Genomic DNA, 21,694 nt, shown 5'->3' on the forward strand with positions numbered 1-21,694 from the left:
TCCATTTTCCTTTGGACTTATTAACCAACTGAAGCTCTGTTCCTGCCCATATCTTGTGACTGTTTAGATCTGTTTTTCTTGTGCACACAGCTGGCTCAGGCACTGGCTGAGATCTCCTCCACATTTACTGGAAGTGATGTGTTTGCATCAATAAACCTGTGGAGAAGCACAAGGACGATGCATTTGCATCCTCTTCAGCCCAGATTGCCTTCAGCAGGAATTCAGAGCACCTCATTTGGAGGCCTGCCTCTTTCTGGGAGCTGGAAAGAGGCTGAAATAAACTGTGCAAAACCCAAATTCCTGCAGTGTTTGCTGCTCCAAGGCTGCAGCTGCACCAAACTGCAAAGGGCTCTTGGCTGTCAAAGCCATCAGCTCCTGGACACTAAAAATATCCTGATATTCACACCCAGGGCATGATTAACAAGCACAATTTATCCCTGGATTTCAAGAAAAGGGCTCAAAACCCAGCTGAGAGCTGCAGCATTTTGCACCTCTATAAGTGATTATGCAAAATCCAGTTCTTTAGGAGTCAGGTTTGCTCACACCATGCAGGTTTTACTCCGTGCCCTCACCCACCTCCTGGAACAACATCCAGCCTGGCTCAGACTAAAATTTCATAAAAGAGATTTCAGTCTTGGCCTGAGACTTGGCACAGGGAGTCCCAGCCCAGAATAGATTTTTTACGGGAAGTTAAAAAACTCTGTGAAAAAAACTTCAGCTTTGAACTGAAGCATCAAGAGAGTCTCAACAAGAGCCATGCCAGCAGTTCAATGCACAAAATATACATTGTGTGCATATAGAATGCCATAATTACAGCCAGATGGGTACAAACATAGATTCACTCTGGCCATGAGTAGTACCTCATGATTGCAGAAAAAAGAACTCAAATGCTTATTTTAAATCAGCAGAGTTTAAGGGGGGAAAATGTGACCAATCCCTGATGAGGCTGTGATAGAAAAAAAGGTTTTTTTGTCAGTGCCACGGGCATGTGTGGCACCTGGTCCTGCAGCTACTTGCTCACCTCCTGCTGTGTTCCCTTCCCAGTGTTTTTACTGGATGGATTATTAAATATTATTTCCTGCTTTAACAAAGCTCCTGGCTGGCTCTGCACTGCAGCACACTCCAGATATCCATGCCAGCTAAAGGAAGAGATGTTTCCTGCTGCCATCCCAATAAAAGATCCCTTCAGGCAGAGGTGCCACCCATCCTTGTTTAGCTGCTCAGCCTCATTCCACCCTGTTTTAGAACATTTCTGCAGTGGATTCCTCTTCTTTCCTCTCTCTGGTTGCTGGTGAGGCCTCTGCTTCTGTCCCTAAATATCCTGGTTTCTCCTTGCCTTGCACACTCCATCCTGGGAATTTTGAGGCTGGCTGGGACCCCAGCATTGCATCCACACTCAAAAAATCATTCTGCATCCCTGGGGATGCAGAGCAAGGAGCAGTTAATGACTGAGCCCTTCACTGAGTTGTTGAAGGAACCTGCAGCTCATTTTGCTGGAAATAAAAAGTGTGGAATGAAGGAGTTGGGGACAAACATCTTACATTTTGTACAGCCAGATTTATGGCTCTAAAACCTTATTATTATTACTAAGCTGAAAGTCATTTTTATTTATTGATCTCTGTCTCTTTTATGAGCTGCATGTTCATCTTAGATCATTTTATCCCCACAATTCCCCACCTCTTCAGCTATTGAGAGATTTTGCCAACATCTCAACCTGTGTGTGCTGGGGCAGCACAGTTTAACTTCTGGGAATTCCAACTCCTCCTGGGTTTTGATTCATCTACTCAGGCTCCAGGGTGAAAAAAAACATGCTGGGAGCTCAGGGCTGGAAGAGGAGGAGACCGAGGAAATTCAGACAAAAGGTAAGATGGGGCTGAGCTGCCAGGGGCTGTGTTTGGCTTTAAATTCCTGCAGGCTGCAGTTCCCGGGGAACAAAGGAATGCAGGATATCAGGCGGCAGCACTCAGCCCCCGGGAGCAGATGGTGCCTGCTGCCATCAGGACAGCTCATTGTTTCTCACCTCCCCTCTCCCCCAGCCACATTCTCCTCCCCAGCATCTGCACCCTCTCTTTGATTTGGTTTTTCTTTGAGCTCCTTCCCCAGACATCCCTTGGGAAGGTCCCTTTTCCCAGCTGGTCCCTCTGGTGTTGGAGAACTTCCTGCAGTTTGTTCATTTTCTGTAGCAGAGCCTGCCTTGTCATGGCCAGAGCCTTTAGGGTCTTTATTCCTACTATTTTTAATTTCCCTTAGGAGCATTAGGCAATGGTTGCATTCTCTTGTGCAGCTGTTCCCTGGGGACTGACTGCTACCTGAGCTAAAAAATAATGAGAAATTTCATGAGATTCTGTCCAGGGGATGGGATCACACTTGAAAATGTCAGGACAGAGCAAGCCAAACCTCACTACAATCATCCCAAATTATCTTTCCTTCCACACAGCTCCCATTCCCATGAAGGGAGATGATGGCTGGGAGCAGAATAATCCAATAAAAACATAAACCAGCACCAAAGAAACTGAAATACCCACAGGATTGTTCAGCACAGAAACTGCTGGAGCCTGTCCCACCTCCTGCTCCATAAAGTCTGATCACCAAGCTTCTCTGCTTGATTTCTCCATTTGCAAAGTGCATTGTTTATGGAAAAAAAACAGGACTTCTGTCTGTCATCCAAAATACACAACAGCTTCAGAGCAAAACCTATGGCCCCATCCCACCTCATGACATACTGGGAAAATCCTGATTTAAGGCCCAAACCCTGGTCTTGGTGTTCAGGGATGCACTGGGAGGTATCACAGGTGTTCTGGACACAGTTTTGCTCCTATGGTTATAACAGCTGAAAATCCCACGTGAGCAGCATCTGAATTTTCCAAATAATTCCTAGTGAAGGGAGATGAACCAGGGGAAAGCACTCCCCTCCCCAGTGAGGAACTGGGATATGGAAACACCTCTGGCAAAGAGTGAAGCAGGAGAATTTGGGGATGCTGGAGCTCGCTGCTGTTTGTGCACAGAGCTCTGGGATTAATTTCTGGCCCAGGAGTGAGTGTTCACACAAACACTGACACTGAAGCCTCCAATTGTGTTTTCCCTGGACAAACCCCAGCACATGACCCCGAGCTCTCTGATCAAAGGCAGTGCTGGGAACAACCTCGTGTCTAAAACAAACAACATTTCGGGGCAAACCTCCTGTTTACAGACACAGAGAGGAGATTTTTCAGCAGTGAAACCACAGAAATCGTTTGTCCGATTTCACAGCAGCAAATTCATTCCTTGGTGGTGAAAGAGTAAATTGGGAGGGGGAATAAATAAATCAGAACTCTTAGAAACATCAAACTACTGCAGACAGGGAGTACTGAGGATGAAAGTTATGGCCAGACCCATATGTAGAAGTTTGAGCTCTTCAGTCAGCTCTGCAGTAACTTTTCCCTTTTCCCTTTTCCCTTCTCCCTTTTCCATTTTTCCTTCCCTCACATCTCATCCCATCCCAACCCTGGACAGGAGGAGGATAAATCCCACTGGACAAAGGAGATCTGGTCACATTGTGTGTAGAATTTAGATTTTAATAAGAAAAGGCTCTGCAAAGATGAAACTGGAAGGTGAAAGGCCAGGCACTGTGCTGGAGCAAACGGGGACAATAAAGGTAATAAAATGTTTTGGCACCACTTGATTTAGATATAAGGAAGAATTTTTTTACAGTGAAGGTGGAGAGACAGAGAAGCTGTGGCTGCTGGAAGTGTCCAGGGTTGGACAGGGCTGGGAGCAGCCTGGGGTAGTGGAAGGTGGATCTTGGCACAGGAACCACTCACAGGATGGACAAGCCTCTGCAGGTCCCAGCTCAGCCTAAACCCCTGAAAATAAGGAATAAATTACCCAGAGAACTGTGCAAGGGCGCCCTAATCCTGGGGAAGGCAGTGGGACCCCAGATTCCTGCACACCTTCGGGGAGGGGAACAGGAAAACATAAAAAATACAGTAAAAAGTGACATTGTGCTGTGGAGGGACACAGCTTGCTGTGCTGTCTGAGTTTGCTGTGTGACAGGGACATCCCAGGGCACCTGGTGGCATCTGGCAGCCAGCAAGGGACAGGGCCAGCGCTTCAGGAAATGATGGGGAAGAAGAAAATAATGCCTTGAAACTGTGAGGGGAGGGTGAGGGTGGGTGTAAGGGAAAGGTTCTTCTCCCAGAGGGTCAGATATGGGAGCAGGGAAATGGTCACAGCCTCAAATCTCCCAGAGCTCAGGAAATATTTGGATGTTCTCAGGGACACTATGGCATTCTTGGGGTGTCCTTTGCAGCAGCAGGAACTGGATTCCAGGATCCTGCTGGGTCCCTTCCACCTCAGGATATTCCATGAAAACAGCTGGGTTTAGATATGACCCAGGGCTTGATTTTCCAACACCTGAAATCTTCATCATCCAATGAGCTGACAAATATGTTAGAAACATTAAAAGCCAATTAAAAGCTGGAACTTTCATTGGAGAGGGTCTCTGTGTCCCACCACAGCCCTGCCCTTTGTAACGGGTTTGGCACCATTTCCATGGCAAACCAAAATCCTGGTCATTTAGTCCATGGCTGTAAAAGGATTTGCTTGAGCTGAGTGTTTGGCAGGAAGGATCACAACCAGCAGTGCATTTCCCTCAGACCTGAATCCCTCTGGGATGCAGGCAGGGATGGTGGCAGTGCGATTTGAAGAGATTTGAAACAGTCTGAAGAGATTTGAAGTGACATGAAGCAGCTTGGGGCGATTCAAAGCGGTTTCAAGCGGTTTGAGGCGATTTGAAGCGGTTCAAAGAAGTTTGAAGCAGTTTTAAGCGGTCTGAAGTGATCTGAAGCAGTTTGAAGTGATTTTAATAGTTTTGAAGAGATTTGAACCAAGAATTTGAAGAAGTTTGAAGCTACTTTAAGCGGTTTGAACCATTTTGAAGCATTTTGAACCCATTTGAAGCAGTTTGAACCATTCTCAATCGTTCTGAAGCGTTTTGAAGCGGTTTGAACCCATTTGGAGCAGTCTGAAGTGGTTTTAGGCAGTTTGAAGCATTTTGAAGTGATTCAAACCCATTTGAAGCAGTTTCAAGCAGGTTTAAGCGGTTTGAACCATTCTGAATCGTTTTGAAGTGGTTTAAACCCATTTGAAGCAGTTTTAAGCGTTTTGAAGCGATTTGAAGTAATTTGGAGCAGTCTGAAGCGGTTTTAAGCAGTTTGAAGCATTTTCAAGAGGTTTTAAGAAGTTTGAAGCATTTCGAAGCGTTTGAACCCATCTGAAGCAGTCTGAAGCCGTTTTAAGCAGTTTGAAGCGTTTCGAAGCGGTTTGAATCCATTTGAAGCAGTTTGAACTGTTTCGAAGCAGTTTGAACCTATTTGAAGCAGTTTGAGGCCGTTTTAAGCAGTTTGAAGCGTTTCGAAGCAGTTTGAACCCATCTGAAGCTGTCTGAAGCCGTTTTAAGCAGTTTGAAGCGTTTCAAAGTGGTTTGAACCCATTTTAAGCAGTTTAAAGCGTTTCGAAGCAGTTTGAACCCATCTGAAGCTGTCTGAAGCCGTTTTAAGCAGTTTGAAGAGTTTCAAAGTGGTTTGAACCCATTTTAAGCAGTTTAAAGCGTTTCGAAGCAGTTTGAACCCATCTGAAGCAGTCTGAAGCAGTTTTAAGCAGTTTGAAGCGTTTCAAAGTGGTTTGAACCCATTTTAAGCAGTTTAAAGCGTTTCGAAGCAGTTTGAACCCATCTGAAGCTGTCTGAAGCCGTTTTAAGCAGTTTGAAGCGTTTCAAAGTGGTTTGAACCCATTTTAAGCAGTTTAAAGCGTTTCGAAGCAGTTTGAACCCATCTGAAGCAGTCTGAAGCCGTTTTAAGCAGTTTGAAGCGTTTCGAAGCAGTTTGAACCCACCTGAAGCAGTTGAAGCCGTTTTAAGCAGTCTGAAGCCGTTTTAAGCAGTTTGAAGCGTTTCGAAGCAGTTTGAACCCATCTGAAGCAGTCTGAAGCCGTTTTAAGCAGTCTGAAGCCGTTTTAAGCAGTTTGAAGCGTTTCGAAGCGTTTGAACCCATGAGAGGCGAGCGAACCTTCCCGCGTTCGCCGCGCCCCCTGCCGGCGCCTCAGCGGCGGCGATGGAGGCGGGACGGGAGGGGAGGCCTCAGCCGCGGGACTACATCTCCCATGAGGCGCGGCGGCGGCGCCGCGCGCGCGCAGTGCGGCTCCCCCCTCGCCGCCCCCCCGTGCGCGCCGGAGGCCGGGGCGGCCGCCCCGGCCCATCATGTAGGTGCAGCCGCGCCGGCCCCGCGCCAGCCGCGCAGGGACCCCCCCGGCCCGGCCCGGCCCGGCCCGGCGCGGCTCGGCCCGGCCCGGCGCCGCCTCCTCACTCAGGCGGGAGCGCGCGCGCGCGCGCGGCGTTCCGGGGGGGGGGCGAGAGCGCGCGCCTCGCATCTTTTGTGTTGTTGGGCAACTCCTCGCCCCTCGGCGGAGCCGCGCGCGCGGGGGGGGGGGAGAGAGAGGCGCTCTTTGTGCGCGCGCCCTGCTGCGCGCGCCACCCGCCCCCCCCCCCCCCCCCCCCCCCGCCACCCGAGCCAGGCTGGGGGACAATGTCTCAGCCCCGAGGTGAGAGGGGCGTGCACGCGCGGGCGCGGGCGTGCGGCGGCGGGTGGGTGCGTGCGGGAGCGCGCGCGCGCGCGCGCGTGCAAACCGCGCGTGCAAACGGCCGCGCGCGTGCAACCGGGCGTGCAGCCGCGCGTGCACGGTGGCGGCTGCGTGTGCACGCGCGGGTGCACGTGTGCATGAGCGTGCGCCGTGCACGCGTGGGGGGGGGGGGTGCGTGCATGTGCACGCGCGTTGCACGGGTGCGGGTGCACGAGCGGTTGCGTGTGCATGCACGGCTGGCGGTGGGGGGGGGGGGGGGTGCATGTGCGGGTGCGCGTGCACGCCCGCTTTGCCCGGGGGGGGGGTCTCCGCTCCCGGTGCAATTCCCGGTGCAATTCCCGGTGCAGCTCCCGCCGCAGTTGGCTCTCGCTGGCGGTGCAGCACCGGGAGCCTCTCCCGGGATGAGCGAGCTTTGGCACGGCCGGGAACGAGGGGGGGTGTTGGAGGAGCAGCTGCAGCCGGGGCTCGGCGCGGGGTTAAAGCAAACTTTTAAACAAGTCCGCGAGGGAGATGAAAGGTGAAACTGGAGTGGAGTTACCAGGAATTAAATATATACCTATGTTTCCATGGGGAAGTATTGTTCTGGTGCCAGCGCTGAGATCATTTTCCAACCATTTCTCTCCCCCCACCCCCCTTTAATATTTGGTAACTTTTGGTCAGAGGCAGCGGTGGGGTTTGTCACAGCAGCACGCTCCGAGCGTGCAAAAAGGCTGGAATGGAGTGTCTGGGAAGTGCAGGAAGGCAGGAGCTGGGGATTTGGGAGCTGCAGAAAGGCAGGAATGGAGCATTTTGGAACTGCAGGAACGGGAGCTGCAGAAGGGCACAAGTTGAGAATGTAGGAGTTGCAAAAGGGCAGGAATGATGCATTTTGGAGCTGCAGGAATTGGGCACTTTGGAGCTGCAAAAGGGCAGGAATTGTGCATTTTGGAGCTGCAGGAATTGAAAACTTTGGAGTTGCAAAAGAGCCGGAATTGTGCATTTTGGAGCTGCAGGAATTCAGAACGTTGGAGCTGCAAAAGGGCAGGAATTGGGCATTTTGGAGCTGCAGAACTGAGCATTTTGGAGCTGCAGAATGGCAAGAATAGAGCCTTTAAGTGCTGCAGGACTGGAGCATTTAGGAACTGCAGAAGGGTTGAAGTTAAGAATTTAGTTGCAAAAGGGCAAAAACAGCATTTAGGAGCTGCAAAAGGACAGGAATTATGCACTTTGGAGCTGCAGAAGTTGAGAATTTAGGAGTTGCAAAGCACAGGAATTGTGCATTTGGGAGCTGCAGGAATTGGACATTTGGAGCTGCAGAAGTTGAGACTTTAGGAGCTGCAAAAGGGCAGGAATTGTGCATTTAGGAGCTGCAGGAATTGGACATTTGGAGCTGCAGAAGTTGAGACTTTAGGAGCTGCAAAAGGGCAGGAATTGTGCATTTGGGAGCTGCAGGAATTGGACATTTGGAGCTGCAGAAGTTGAGACTTTAGGAGTTGCAAAAGGGCAGGAATTGTGCATTTAGGAGCTGCAGGAATTGGACATTTGGAGCTGCAGAAGTTGAGACTTTAGGAGTTGCAGAAGGGCAGGAATTGTGCATTTGGGAGCTGCAGGAATTGGACATTTGGAGCTGCAGAAGTTGAGACTTTAGGAGTTGCAGAAGGGCAAACCCTGAGCATTGAGGAGCTGCAAAAGGGCAGGAGTGAGCCCTGAGGAGCAGCGGGAGGGGGTTTGGGAAGGGGACAGCAGTGATTTATTTCTGCCAGCGCTCGCTCTTTGCTTTTTAACTCGCTGCTGATTCCGGAGTGGCTCTGCCTTGTGCCCTTGCAAGGGCAGGGGGGGCAGGGTGGGAGGAGGTGGAGAATTTAATATTGCAAAAATGCTGCGGGAATGCAACAGCCCCTGCAAGAGCAGGCGGGGAGAGAGCTTTAGGGAGGAGTTGCTGCGGCCATTCATTGTGAAAATAGATGCCCATATGTCAGCGGGCGGCCACACAGATGCAGCTTTGGGAGCTTTTGGGAGTGCTCGGGTTGGATGTTGCAGCTTGGCTCTGCCTGCATCCTGCAGCCCTCGCACATATTTGGGATTTAGGGGGGTGCAGGCAGCGCGTGGTGCGGCGGGGGCAGGTCCCTGGCTGGGCTTGGAGCTGCCTCGTGTCGTGGTTATTTATTTATTTATTCAAACTAAGCCGTCTGTGAAGCCTTCCACAGTTAATCCGTGCAAGGGAGAGGACGTTGGGAAGGAGGTGCCTGCACGGCTCTTGCCACACAGTTTTCCTTTGTGAAAGAAAAATGTAAAGTTGTTGTATAATTTATTCCTAATTTGGGTTTGCTGCAGTCATCTTTTCCAGCCGAGCAGGGGACTGTAAAAGTTTCCGATGCAAAGAGCCAAGGAAGTTTGATAATGCAGGATTGAACCCGGTGATACCCAGAGCACTCTGACCCTGGGGGTCCCCAAAAACCCTGGGGTGGCAAAGGCTGAGGGTGCAGAGGTGGTGACAGGCAGGGAGCTGTGCTGGTGGCCCTGCAGGGGTGTCCTGAGTGTCCCCCACTCTCCCCAGCACTTCTGCGTCCTCCCCAGTACCAGGAAAAAGGGAAGATGGAAGTAGCCAACCCACAAAACATGATCTCAATGAATGGCATCATTCTTGACTGCCTTTCCCGTCCTCCTCGCTCTCTGCAGCACCAGCCTGCATTCCTTGCACAGATAACTTTCCCAAGTTCAGCTGTTGGGGCTGAGCTCTTGCTCAGGAAGGGGTTTCAGCTCTGGGGTTTGCACCAGAGGTTCTTTGGGATAATCTGCATTTCGGGATCAGCTTTCATGTGTTGCACAGGAGGTTCCTCTGGAAAATACAGCCCAGAGCCCCAGCCAGCTGCTGAGCCCTCTGCCTGCTTTGAATCCTTTCCAGAGCTGTTGGGAGAATTTGCCAGAGATTAATTTTTTTTTTTTTTGATGCAGCGTGTCAGGGGAACATGTGAGCAGCAGAGTTGTTCTTATCCCCTGCAAGGAATCCCACCTGCTTCAGGGGGACCCTACCTGTGCTGTGCAAAAAATGAGGAGGGGGATCTGCTTCCTGCACAATCTGTGAAGGAGGAGAAACATAATTTTTCTTCTGGCCCTTTCTGTAGCAGCAATGAGCAGATGCCTCCAGCGTTGTGCTCGTGGTTCTGAGCCCTGATGGGCTCCCCAAAACTCCATCCAAACACAAAATAGACCTGAACCCCTGCATTTCACCCTGTGCTTGTTCCTGCCCTCATTCCCTCCTTTCAGCTGCAGGTTGGTATTTTGCTGTTGGATGTAACAAGCCATAGCAGATCAGCTTTTCCTGAGCACAGCAGGTTCCTGCAGCCTGTTCCTCACCTTCAGAGATGGGGCTGCTCTGGCCAGGAGGGCCTTGATGGGAGCTCAGAAGTTGAATTGTTGCCCAAATCCAGCCCATTTGGCTGTCATGGCTAATAGGATATTATTTTGGAAGAGGAGTGGGGGAAGAAAAAGTGGAAGTCCATATTCACATAAAGCCAATCACAGTTTGAAGCTGTAAATCCAAACTCTGGTGACAGCAGATATATTCAAGTCTCCCAAATTCCTTGCAACAGGGGTGTTATTCCCTGACAAAGCCCACATGGGAGAAAACACCTGCAAATATGCAAATTTTTCCATTGAAATAAGAAAAGGGAAGGGGCAGCAGTACCCATGAGAACACTGATTCATAAATACATTGAAATGAAATTTAAACTGAGTATTGCTGCCTGTTGATCTCATGCCTGAGCCTCAACTCTGTTGTTTCAAATACAATTTCCAGTGCTCCACCTGCAAAGGGAAGCTGAGATTATGAGCAGCACATCCCACGTGATGCTGGCTGAGCATGCACCCTATGGACTTTGACCAAAGGCCCTGCACCTACTCCAAATACCACAATTTTATGGGAAAACACTCTTGTTTTCCCCAGCCAGGAGTCTCAGTGGAGCAGCTGTAAAGCTGAAATGTTCGTTGGTGGTGGTATTTATTTTTTTTTTTTTTTTGCAGCCCTAGGTAGGTGGCAGGTTGTTGCTGGTGTAAGATTAACCTGCAAGCAGCTCCTGTGGGTTGTGCAATGTGCATTTTGCCTCATCAGCACCACCTCAGCTTCTCCCCACTCTCACACTCCCATGACACAGGCACTTGGCAAAGGCACAGTGAGCAAAGCCATGGCACGGTCAGCCAGGTGCAAGCCTAGCAAAGCCTGGACTAGCAGCACATTTCAGCTCCAGTTGCTGATTTAGTTTTAATTAATTTTTTTTAAGGGTGCCCTGTTGAATTAGTTTAGGTGCAGCGCTGGAGGTGCCTGCTTTGAGTTAAGAGGGGATAAATATTTCTAAAGAGATATAAAAATTCTAGAAGCAATTCTAACCCTAGAAGTGCTGGGTTGCAGGCAGAAGGGAGCAGAGAGCTGAGTGTTCCTGCCAGGCTCCCAGTGCCACCCCCAGCCTGGCTCCTTTTTGTCACCAAAACCTCGGAGCTTCCTCAGGGCTGAATTCCCTCCCCTGACACATCCACAAGCTGCTGAGGTGAAGCAAATGATGCTCCATGAAAACCACAGGAGTAATTTGGGGGGATGAGACTCTTCATAAGGAACCAAGGAACGTGCTTACAGCAGGTTTTGCAGATTTTCTGTCCTGTAGTTGAAAACACACGAGATGACTAAAAAGTTGCTTTTTTTCCCCAAACAGTACCTGTGTTTGTTGTCACTTGGGCTTTTTCTCTTTCTGAGAAGAGCTGTGACAGCACCTCTAGAAGTATCACCGAAAAGGATTGAAAACCAACACACCTGAAAAAAGCTCTGATCCCTTTTTTAAGCTGGAAAAAGAAGAATAGTGTGGGAGTTTTGTTAGCACAGGGGTGAGGAAGCTTTTCCAGCCCTCTGCAAACACACTTGGAGGCCCAGAGCTCCTTAGCCTGGTCATTGTGGTGATTCCCAGCCCTGCCCCAAGGGATTCACCCCATGAACTTGCATTCCTGATGCTGCTCCAGAGGCAAAGCTCTGGGAGTGGGAGCACAGGGCAGGTCACAGCTGTGATGGCAGCAGGTGGCACAAGCAATTCTGAGTGAGAATGACTCCCCAGGAGTCCCTTCCTGCTGTCACTCACGTTTTGGGGGACCATTTTGGGGTGCATTTGCAAGTTGGCAGCGTGGCCACCAGCAGCATCATTAGATGGAATGTTGAGTCAGCCTCTAGTGGCCAGAGAAATTGCAGGAGTGTTCTTTTCATTTGGGACGTGGACAGAGCTATAATTAAAAAAAATGAAAATCTGTTTCATTACCTGTGGAGTCCCTCAGCTCCCATCCTTAGGGCCTGTCTGGGAATAGTTGAAGGGATTAGCATTATCAGCTTGGGCAGGGTTAGCAGGGAAGCAGACCCAGGAGCTGGAGCTGTGCCACCTCAGATATTCTGCTCTGTGTGGCCAAGTGCTGAAGGCCACTCGCTGCAATTTCCAGATCTGCTCATTGTGCAAAAGGTTGGGCTTTTTTAAAATTTAATTTTGTTTTTTTTTTTGCTTTTGTATTCCACATCCACAATGTTCTGCACTTGACAAGTGTGAATGGGAAGCTGCCTGCTGCTCAGTGGCCTTGGCTCAGTAAAGAGCAGTTTGGAGGGGGGATGTCTGAGGCTGTTGCTTCTTCTCTTGCCTCAAAGCCAGAATTAAACCCACCCTTCAAATCTCCCCATCCTGTTAAACAGGGGATGCCAACCACACAGGGTTCATCCCACCAGGGGGGTCTCTGGGGTGCTAAAGCATTTCTGAGTCCTCTTTCCTTTGGATATAGTGCAGAGAGCTGCTGAGCATCCTCTGTGAGAGCTCCAGGAAGCCAGTCCTGCATCCTGGTGCTGCCAAAGCTGTGGCAAATCCCTCTGGATCTGCATCCCATCCTCAAGCAGGAGCCTGGATTTGCAGGGACAGGATCAGGGATGGCACCAGGGAAGGCTCAGTTGCCCCAGTTGCTGTTGGAGCAGTGACTGTGATTTGTTGGGCTGCAAAATCTGAGTCCTGTGAAGCCCAATGCAAACAACCTCTGCAGCTGGGGTAGGGTTTCACATTTGTAAGAGAAGAAGCATTTTTATTTTCCCTTACTCGAGCAGGAAAACTTCACAGAGCTGAGCTGATCCAGTTCCTTGCTGGTGCTGTTTTGTTAGCCTACTTAGCCTGCAATTTTATAATCAAGGCTGGGTTTTCTTAGCCTGCACCCAGGCAGATCAAAAATCGTGAGAAGAACTGAAGCCCAAGCAGCAGCCCCTCCTGCTGCATTCAGATGAAAACATTTGGGGGGAAAAAAAAGAAAAAACCCAGCAGAAGTTGCAGATGAGATGGCAAAGATAAGGCAGCAATAGAAAATCAGTGCAGGAGTCAACACTTGAGTGTGTCTGCAAGAAGAGGCCTTTAATGAAGGCTGAATCAGCACGGACTTGGGAGCTGCTTTTGAAGGAGAATCTTTTTCTAAACAAAAATAATGTAATTGCACTCAATGAAAAATGCTTATCAGTGCCAAATGGCCTCAGAGCATCATGGGGGTGCTGTGTGCCAGTTGCAGGCTTTGTGGTTTTGTGCCTGTGCTCATCCTGCAGTGGGGCTGATCCCCAACTTCCTCACTGGGGGAGGTTTTCAGCAGGGCTTGTTTCACACTCAAGCAACAAGTTATAAAAATTACAGCCTCACTCCATGGTATCATTCCTCTTATGAATGTTTATTGCTTCTCCAGTAGTTCAAGGTCAGATATAGAAAATGACTCAAAAGTTCTTTTGTTGTTCTGACAGCTCTAAAATGATGGAAGGCCCAATCCAGCAAAGACAAACTTTCCCAGAGAACTGGCAGCAAAAGGGAAGGGAGAAAATATTTTAAAGGCAAACCCAGCATTGGTTACTGAAGTTTTAAAGTAGGTATGGATTAGATATTAAGAAAAAATTATTTCCTGTGAGGCTGTGGCTGTCCCTGTATCTCTGGCAGTGCCCAAGGCCAGGTTGGACAGGGAGCAGCTGGGACAGGGGAAGGTGTCTCTGCCTGTGGAGTGAGATGAGCTTTGAGATCTCTTCCAACCCAAAGCATTCCATGAGTGGGTGATTCTTTCCCTGGTGGGTGATTCTTTCCCTGGATTTGCAGTTCTGTCTGCTCTCAGCATGCAGAGTCCCTGCAGGTAGGAGGGGGAGCAATCCCTGCCCCAGTCCCTGCCAGAGCAGGGCACAGGAGCTCAGAAGGGCTTTGGCACAGCTGTGCCTGCAGGGTTTGTGCAGCAGCTGCCCCCAGGTTACAGCCACACTTCCCACCTTGGATTTCAGCTCAGCCCTTTTTCCTGGGGCTGCTTTAATTGCCTGCAATTAGGGTTCTTCAGTGCTGCAAAAGTAAGAAGAAATAAAAGCCCAGTCTGGCTCTGTAAGGGCTGGGATTGATTTCTTCTCTCAACCAGCTGATGCTGTGACCTTTTGGAAAGGAGCTGCCAGCCTGTGACTGTGGGGTTTGTGCATGTGACTGCCTGCCCAGGCTTGGAGCACAAATGTGGGATGTTTGTTGTAGTTTTATCCAAGGAGAGGAGCACCTGTAGGAGCTGAGAATAGCCAAAGGAAGAGACAGAGACTTCACATGCTGTCATCAAAATGCCAAAACCCTTTTGGGCTAAGCTACATCTTAAGTAGATTTGTTTAAGCACTTGACAAAAAACGCCTGGAGCAGAGTGCAGGGCAGAGCACGGGCTCTGTGGGTGCAGGGGGTCACCCCAAGCCCTGAGGAGCAGCTCAGGCTCTGGCCAGCTGTGTGCCAGAGGTGCAGACACAGGTCTGACCGTGATGTCCTCACAGCTTTGGCAGGAGCAGCAGGACAGGGAAGCTGCAGCCCCTAAATCTGGGCACCACTGAGCTCTGGGGTGTGGAGATGCAGGTAAATCCTGCAGCCTGTCCCCTCCTGCAGGTTTGCTTCTCTGAAGGGAAAGATGCTGCTGGTTAATGCAGAAGTTCCCTCCCAAGCAGACCTTGGTACTTAACTGTGTTAATTAAATGCTTTCAAAAACCACAAGATTGACCTTCACTGCTTGCCCACAGATTTTTCTCTCATTTAACAAGCACAGGGTTGTCAGAGTAGCCTATTAAAGGAGAAGAAAGGCAATGCTCTAATGCTGTTGGGTTTTGACCTGTTCCAGAGTGTTTTTCTGCTTTTTAACTCCTAAGAGATGAAAACCACAATCCCCTAACGACCCACCAGGAGAAATCAGGCTGAGACAAGGAGTTCTTGGCTGAAATAAGGAATAAAATCTCATAAAATAGTGAATATACTTAAAATTTAAGTGTTTTAGGTATCTATGCAATATGCCAAGTCAACCATCATATCTACAGGTCCCTGTGCAGCCAGAGAGCTCTGCTCTGTGACCTGGGATTGTCCTTTGGGAGAGACCTTATATAAAAAAATAAAGGCAAATAACACAGGCTCTGACTTCCTTACCTTTCCCAAGGACACCAGCAGTTTGCTCATTGCTAATAAAACTTTGGAACATCTCTGCAGAAAACGTGGATCCCTGCCAAGCAATCAGTTTTATAAATTAACCAGGAGAGCAGATTGTGCATTGCATGGAAGGACATCCCACATCCCAAAGCAGCCCCTGAGAGCAGCACTGGAGCTGGAGGGAGAGCCCAAAATATCTCCTGGCAGCTGGGGAGGGTGGCACAGGTGCTGCATTCAGAGGTGGGGAGAAACAAGTGGGACAAGAAATGAAAATATTCCTCACTCAAGGAATGATTGGGCACTGGAGTGGTGTGCCCAGGGAGGTGCCTGTCCTTGGACACGTGTTCAGGAAAAGCCTGGACATGGAACTCAGTGCATGGTTTAATTGGTGGGGAGGTGTTAGGGTTGATGATCTCAAAGGTCTTTTCCAGCCTGGTTTAATCTGTGGTTCTGTGGAATGAGAGCAGGCTGAATTCAGAGAGAGGGACCCTGTGGGGTGACAACAAGGGGATGTGCCCTGGCAATGTCCCCTTGCTCAGAGCCACCTGAGCTGGGCAGCACCTCAGGCTTCCTCCCAGCATGACTTCAGCCCCATTCATGTCATCAGGCAGCTTCCTTTAGACCCAGGCATTCCTTTTTTTTTCTTTCTTTTTTTTTTTTTTTCCTTCCCCTCAAAAACATTTGGTACTTCCCCGCAAGGAATCAGGAGCTTTCTGTCTGATAAGGGGCTGGAACAGCTTCCTGCAGTGGGAGAGAATTCCTCCTTGGCTCTTCCTGCACTGAGCCAGAACAATGCCAGTGCTCCCAGCATCACTTTACCTCAGATAATCTCATTTAGGGTCCATCTCCTGCCAGGGGGAGGCTGCTCTTCCAGCAGTTTGCTTTAAAAAGGTTTTTTCAAAAGGCATCCCCACAGCAGAAAGGCAGGAGCAAGCCTGAGGTTCACTCAGGGCTGATGCAGAGCAGGGCATTTTGTTCTTTTCCCTTCAAGGAGAGGCTAAATAGGATTTTTTGCATGTCTTCATCCTGGAAGTGCTCGTGCACGTGGTGACCTCAGAGCATCTGAGTCCTTTTGCAGGACTCAGTGGGACTGAATGTGCTTGGTTGGGCTTGAGCACACACACAGAAGAATTTACAGGGTTGGGATGTATTTTGTCCTGGTTGCTAAGTGGGATGGACATTGTGGATCTGTGTTGGTGATTTATGTCATCCTGCTTCTCTTGGTTACTTTTCCCCCCTGTTCCTGCTTTCCTTTTTTCCCAATTCTGCTTATCTGCTGGTGCACATGGGAAGCAGTGTCCTTTTTGGGAGTGTGTGTGTAGAAGTGAAACTACAGCCTCAAACCTCACATGGGGAGTTGTGTGGAGGCTTTGACAGAAAAGCTCAGAAAGGGAGGTTTGTATTTTCAGCTTCTGCTTCAGGGGGCTGGATGGAGAGATGTGACCACATGGACATATGTAGAAAGAAAAAACACCTGCCCACTTGTGTCACTTTATTGGGAGGACAAGATTTGCTGTCACAAGTCTGTCACAGTGCTGTGCTGTCATGGATTTCTACAGTGTGTTTCCCAAATTGAGATAAAATTACATGATAAAACCCAGGGAAAGGCTTTTGTTCTTTTTTGTATGCCTTGTGTTCTTTATATGCCAGACAAGCAAGTGCATGCTCTTCAGCCTGGAGGTGCTGCCAGGGCTCAGAGGGGGATGCAGGTTTGGTTTTCCTGCAGTTCCTCTGGGAATGGTTTTCCTGGGTGGTTTTAAAGTGGGAGCTCCAGGTTTGCTGGAGGCATTGCCAGCAGAGGGAGCAGGAGTTGGTTCCTCCTCTCTGCACTGGTCAGAAGTATAAAACACCATTTTTAATAACTGAGATATAAGAATAAGCAAGTAAATAAATCATGAAAATAGCAAGAGAGCTGTGTGATGGTGTGGCACAAAGGCAGGATAATCAAAGCCTTGACTGTGTTGAAATTGAATCACAATATTTAGCTGAACCTTTGGCAAAATTCCCTGTGACAGAATGCAAGGAAGCAGATCCTTCCCTTCCATGCCAGAGCTGCTGGTGTTGTGTTCCTCTCGTGCAAGAGAATTCTGGCCAAAGTTACCACCTAATTTCTGACTTGCACATGAATTAACCCAGCCCTCCTGTTCATCAGGGCCTTCTGCAGAAGGTGAAGATGCTCAATAAAGAAATGGCACATTTCTCTGTTTCCATGGGTGTTCCCATTTGGCTCCAAAAGTTATTGATATTTAATAACTCAAAGCGTGACCAAATCAACGGGCAGTTTTCTCTCTGTGGAGCACAAATGGCCCATTTTATCCCAAGGTATCTTTACTCATAATAACTCCCAAGTTTTACATGCAGAGCATCAGCTGGAGATGCCTGCTAGCAGTGCAGCTGAAATGTCCAAATTTACAATATGCTGAACAAACCCAGTCTGTGCTTGGTAAAACAAGACTTCTGTGGCTGCCTGGGGACAGAAATAAAAGTGTACCTCACCTTGTCCTGGTTGGATTTTATTCCAGCTGCTGTGAGGGTGGTGGCACCAGGACAGGGATCCCACAGGGAAGGTGCTCAGTGAGCAAAAGCATCTCTGGGGGAAAGGGGCTGCATTGGCAGCTGAGCCAGGCACAAAGGCTTGGGTGAGCCACGGTGCAGGGATATTTGGGAAGCTCTTGGCCCTCTGTGCTGCTCTTGCACTGCTGGCAGGTGTGGGAGGTGTCTGTGCCCCTGCCCACACATCCCCTGTGCCCAGGCAGAGCCCATCCCATCCCATCCCATCCCATCCCATCCCATCCCATCCCATCCCATCCCATCCCATCCCATCCCATCCCATCCCATCCCATCCCATCCCATCCCATCCCATCCCCTCCATCCCCTGGGATGGTGCAGTTCTGCCTGCACAGAGGTTTGGGAGGAGCTGTGCCCTTTCCCCCAGGCCATCCGAGCAGCTGGATGCACACGCCAGATGGGTTCAGCCAAAGTGTTGTAAGAGGGTTTTTAATGTTCCACTCTCCCTGTGGCCTGTGCTGACAGCTGCAGGCAGGCAGAGCTCTGCTATCTGCCATCAGCACCTAGGGGAGGATGGATTTGGGGCTGGTTTGCATTGCTGTCTGAAGGGAAGCTGGCTGATCCTGCTGCCTGGCAGGGCAGGGTGCCAGGGGAGGGCTCTGTCTGCCCTTGTCACATCTCTAGATGCCAGCCTGGTGCTGGCACCAGCTCAGCAGGGACAGGAACAGCTTTGGGTGGCCCCAAGCTGCTCCCTGGATAGATGGGATGTGATGCTGTGTCTGGGCTGGGAAGGGACATTAACTGAGAAGGGACATTGTCTGACAAAGCTGTTGGTTGCCACCTCCCCATTAGTGTCAGGAAGAGAGCATTGGCTGCTCTTTGCTGATCTCTGAGTGTGGAAATAGGCACTGAGGGCCCCATTTCCTCTCATGTTGGTTTTCCTGCAGCCAACAATGGAATGGGGTAGAGGAAAGCCACTGGGGCAGAGCCCAGCTGGGAAGTGAAATCCGTGGTACTGGAATGTCTCAGCCAGTGTGGGAGCTCATGAAACAGCTCAGTGAGGTGTCAGGGACTTCCCCAGGACAAAAGGATCCTAAACTCCCTACCTGTGGGATCTTCTCCATCAGACAACCAGCCTCCATCTCCAGACTGTCCCTGGGTGCTGTTGTCCCACAAAACCTGCTGGGTGGTTGCTCCAGCCTGTGATTATCCCAGTGCTCCCTGCAGGGGCTGGGCTCAGGTTTGTCTGGTGGGGGGTCCCAGGGGGTACAGAATTGTCCCTCCCCAGGGTCCCTGCAGCCCTCTGTCAGGAGATGTCTTAGCACAGCACCTCTCAAAGTGTCTCTTCCCCTTTGCACTCAGAAGGTCTGAGCTGCTGTAAGATTTGGAAATGCACTCTTGTCAGGGTGTCAGACAGACTCGTAACCCAGATGTGCAGATAAACACGAAGCAACTGCATCCCCTGCTTTCAGTGTTGACAGGAGTAACCCAGCAGCCTGCAGCCCTTTCACAGGGTGTGTTAAGAGGAAAATGGGCAAGTAAGAGAGATTAGCCTGAATCAGGAAATTACCTTCAAAATGGAATTACTGAACTGCAGAGCTGACTGAAAGGCAGGTGAATAGCTCCTGCTCTTTGCAGGGTTTGGTGACATTCCTGTCCGTGGCTGCGCCGCAGGATCCGCAGATGAGCTCAGCTGGAGTCCCTGGCTCTGCCCTGCCCTGTTCCAGCGCTTTCTCCTGCTGCTGTTCAGAGCTTCTCCTGCTGGAGGCTGCTCTGAGCAGGCACCAAGCCCTGACCTTGTGGTTTTACCTCTCAGCAAAGCTGCAGATCTTTGTCTGGGCGGTGTTTGTGCCTTAGCAGGGCTGACCTGCGTCAGTCGGGAGCAGAGCCGAGCCCAGGGACACAAATAACCCTGGCATTGCTCAACCCTGCCCTGCTTCACAGGGTGCACCTGCCCTGCTCCCTGCACAGCTCCCTGCACTGCTCCCTGCACTGCCTTGCTCCCTGCACAGCCCTGCACAGCCCTGCACTGCTCCCTGCACTGCTCCCTGCACTGCTCCCTGCACTGCCCTGCACTGCTCCCTGCACTGTTCCCTGCACTGCTCCCTGCACTGCCCTGCCCTGCTCCCTGCACTGCCCTGCTCCCTGCCCTGCTCCCTGCACTGCCCTGCTCCCTGCACAGCTCCCTGCACAGCTCCCTGCACTGCCTTGCTCCCTGCACAGCCCTGCACAGCCCTGCACTGCTCCCTGCACTGCTCCCTGCACTGCTCCCTGCACAGCTCCCTGCACTGCACAGCCCTGCACTGCTCTGCCCTGCCCTGCCCTGCCCTGCCCTGCTCCCTGCCCTGCCCTGCCCTGCTCCCTGCACAGCTCCCTGCACTGCCTTGCTCCCTGCACAGCCCTGCCCTGCTCCCTGCACAGCCCTGCACTGCCCTGCACAGCTCCCTGCCCTGCACTGCCCTGCTCTGCTCCCTGCACTGCCCTGCTCTGCTCCCTGCACAGCTCCCTGTACTGCACAGCCCTGCACTGCTCTGCACTGCCCTGCACTGCCCTGCACTGCCCTGCACTGCTCCCTGCACAGCTCCCTGCACTGCACAGCCCTGCACTGCTCTGCACTGCCCTGCACTGCCCTGCACTGCCCTGCACTGCTCCCTGCACTGCTCCCTGCACTGCTCCCTGCACAGCCCTGCCCTGCTCCCTGCTCTGCTCCCTGCACTGCTCTGCACTGCCCTGCCCTGCCCTGCCCTGCTCCCTGCTCTGCTCCCTGCACTGCTCTGCACTGCCCTGCCCTGCCCTGCCCTGCTCCCTGCTCTGCTCCCTGCACTGCCCTGCACTGCCCTGCACTGCCCTGCCCTGCCCTGCCCTGCCCTGCACTGCTCCCTGCACTGCCCTGCCCTGCCCTGCACTGCCCTGCCCTGCTCCCTGCACTGCCCTGCCCTGCCCTGCCCTGCACTGCCCTGCTCTGCTCCCTGCACTGCCCTGCACTGCCCTGCCCTGCCCTGCACTGCCCTGCTCTGCCCTGCTCCCTGCCCTGCCCTGCCCTGCCCTGCACTGCTCCCTGCACAGCCCTGCACTGCCCTGCACAGCTCTGCTATTTTGGTTTGGAGCCTCTCCTGGCCCGGGTTTATTACAGGTTGCAGGGTTGAGTCAGAGCAGCAAGTTCAGCCCTGTGATGGAGAAACCTCTGGGGCAGCTGCTGGCACAGCTGGGTGTTGGGGCACAGCTGGATATGGGGCACAGCTGGATATGGGGCACAGGCTGAGTGCTGGGGCATGAGTGGGTGTTGGGGACATGGCTGGGTCTTGGTGTATGGCTGGGCTCAACACACATCTGATGCTGAGACACATCTGGATGCTGGTGCACAGGTGCTGTCACACATCTGGGTGCTGTCACACAGGTGCTGGGCATGGCACCCCCAGGACAGTACAGTGATTTTCATCCTCACCATTCTGATGTGGATGCTGATGGTGTCAGGAGGGAGTTTGGGATCAGCTGCTGTGGGGTCAGTGGGGCAGCTGTGCCCAGGCCATGCCAGGCCCTGCCCTTCCCTTCAGGAGCCTTGGGAATTACAAGGGGCTGTGAGTGCAGTGTTGTCTGCTCCTGTGGTGTGCCCATGTTTCAGGGTTTCCTGCTGTGCTCTCCTCTGGTACACGTTGGAAAAATTCACCACATGAGAATGCTCTTGCCTTTCCTGCTGCCTGACCCAAAATATGACTCCTTGGGGACAGAAAGGAAAACAAACAATGCTTTAATTTAGACACAAAGGTGTGAGTTGCAGTGTGGATAACATGGGGTCATGGTGTGCTCAGACCTGGATGTGCCAGCAGCTCCAGGGCATCCAGACCAGAGCAGGAGAGCCTGGAGCTGGGATCCCCCTCAGCCCCAGCACCAACCTCAGCTCCATTCCCCAGACAGCTCAGAAATGTTGTTAAGGAAACACATTCCAAGCCTGCTGTTTCCAAGGAGTTGTTGCAAACAGCCATGAAGCCAGACACAGATGAAGGAGGTGTGGGAAATGTCCCTGTCCTGCACAGAGGACACCCCATCATCCCTGGAGCATCTCTGTTTGCTTCCAGCACATCCAGCTGCTCCTGGCAGTGTGCAGGAGTGGCACCTGGCCACTCACTCAGGGC

General features: G+C 51.3%; 1 protein-coding gene across 2 annotated transcripts in view; it reads left to right on the forward strand.

Moving 5' to 3' along the window:
- The first annotated feature begins 6,074 nt into the window (after window positions 1-6,074).
- The window catches only part of MAP2K6 (mitogen-activated protein kinase kinase 6), a 38,152-nt gene continuing 22,532 nt past the window's right edge, over window positions 6,075-21,694 (forward strand). For both annotated transcript variants that reach the window (XM_079323786.1, XM_079323787.1), the window contains exon 1: window positions 6,075-6,576. In XM_079323786.1, the coding sequence (XP_079179912.1) occupies window positions 6,090-6,576 (487 nt within the window). In that variant the 5' untranslated portion in view covers window positions 6,075-6,089. The remainder of the gene's footprint in view (window positions 6,577-21,694) is intronic.

This window comes from Erithacus rubecula, assembly GCF_903797595.1.
Source record: "Erithacus rubecula genome assembly, chromosome: 20".
In the NCBI taxonomy this organism is placed as follows: domain Eukaryota; kingdom Metazoa; phylum Chordata; class Aves; order Passeriformes; family Muscicapidae; genus Erithacus; species Erithacus rubecula.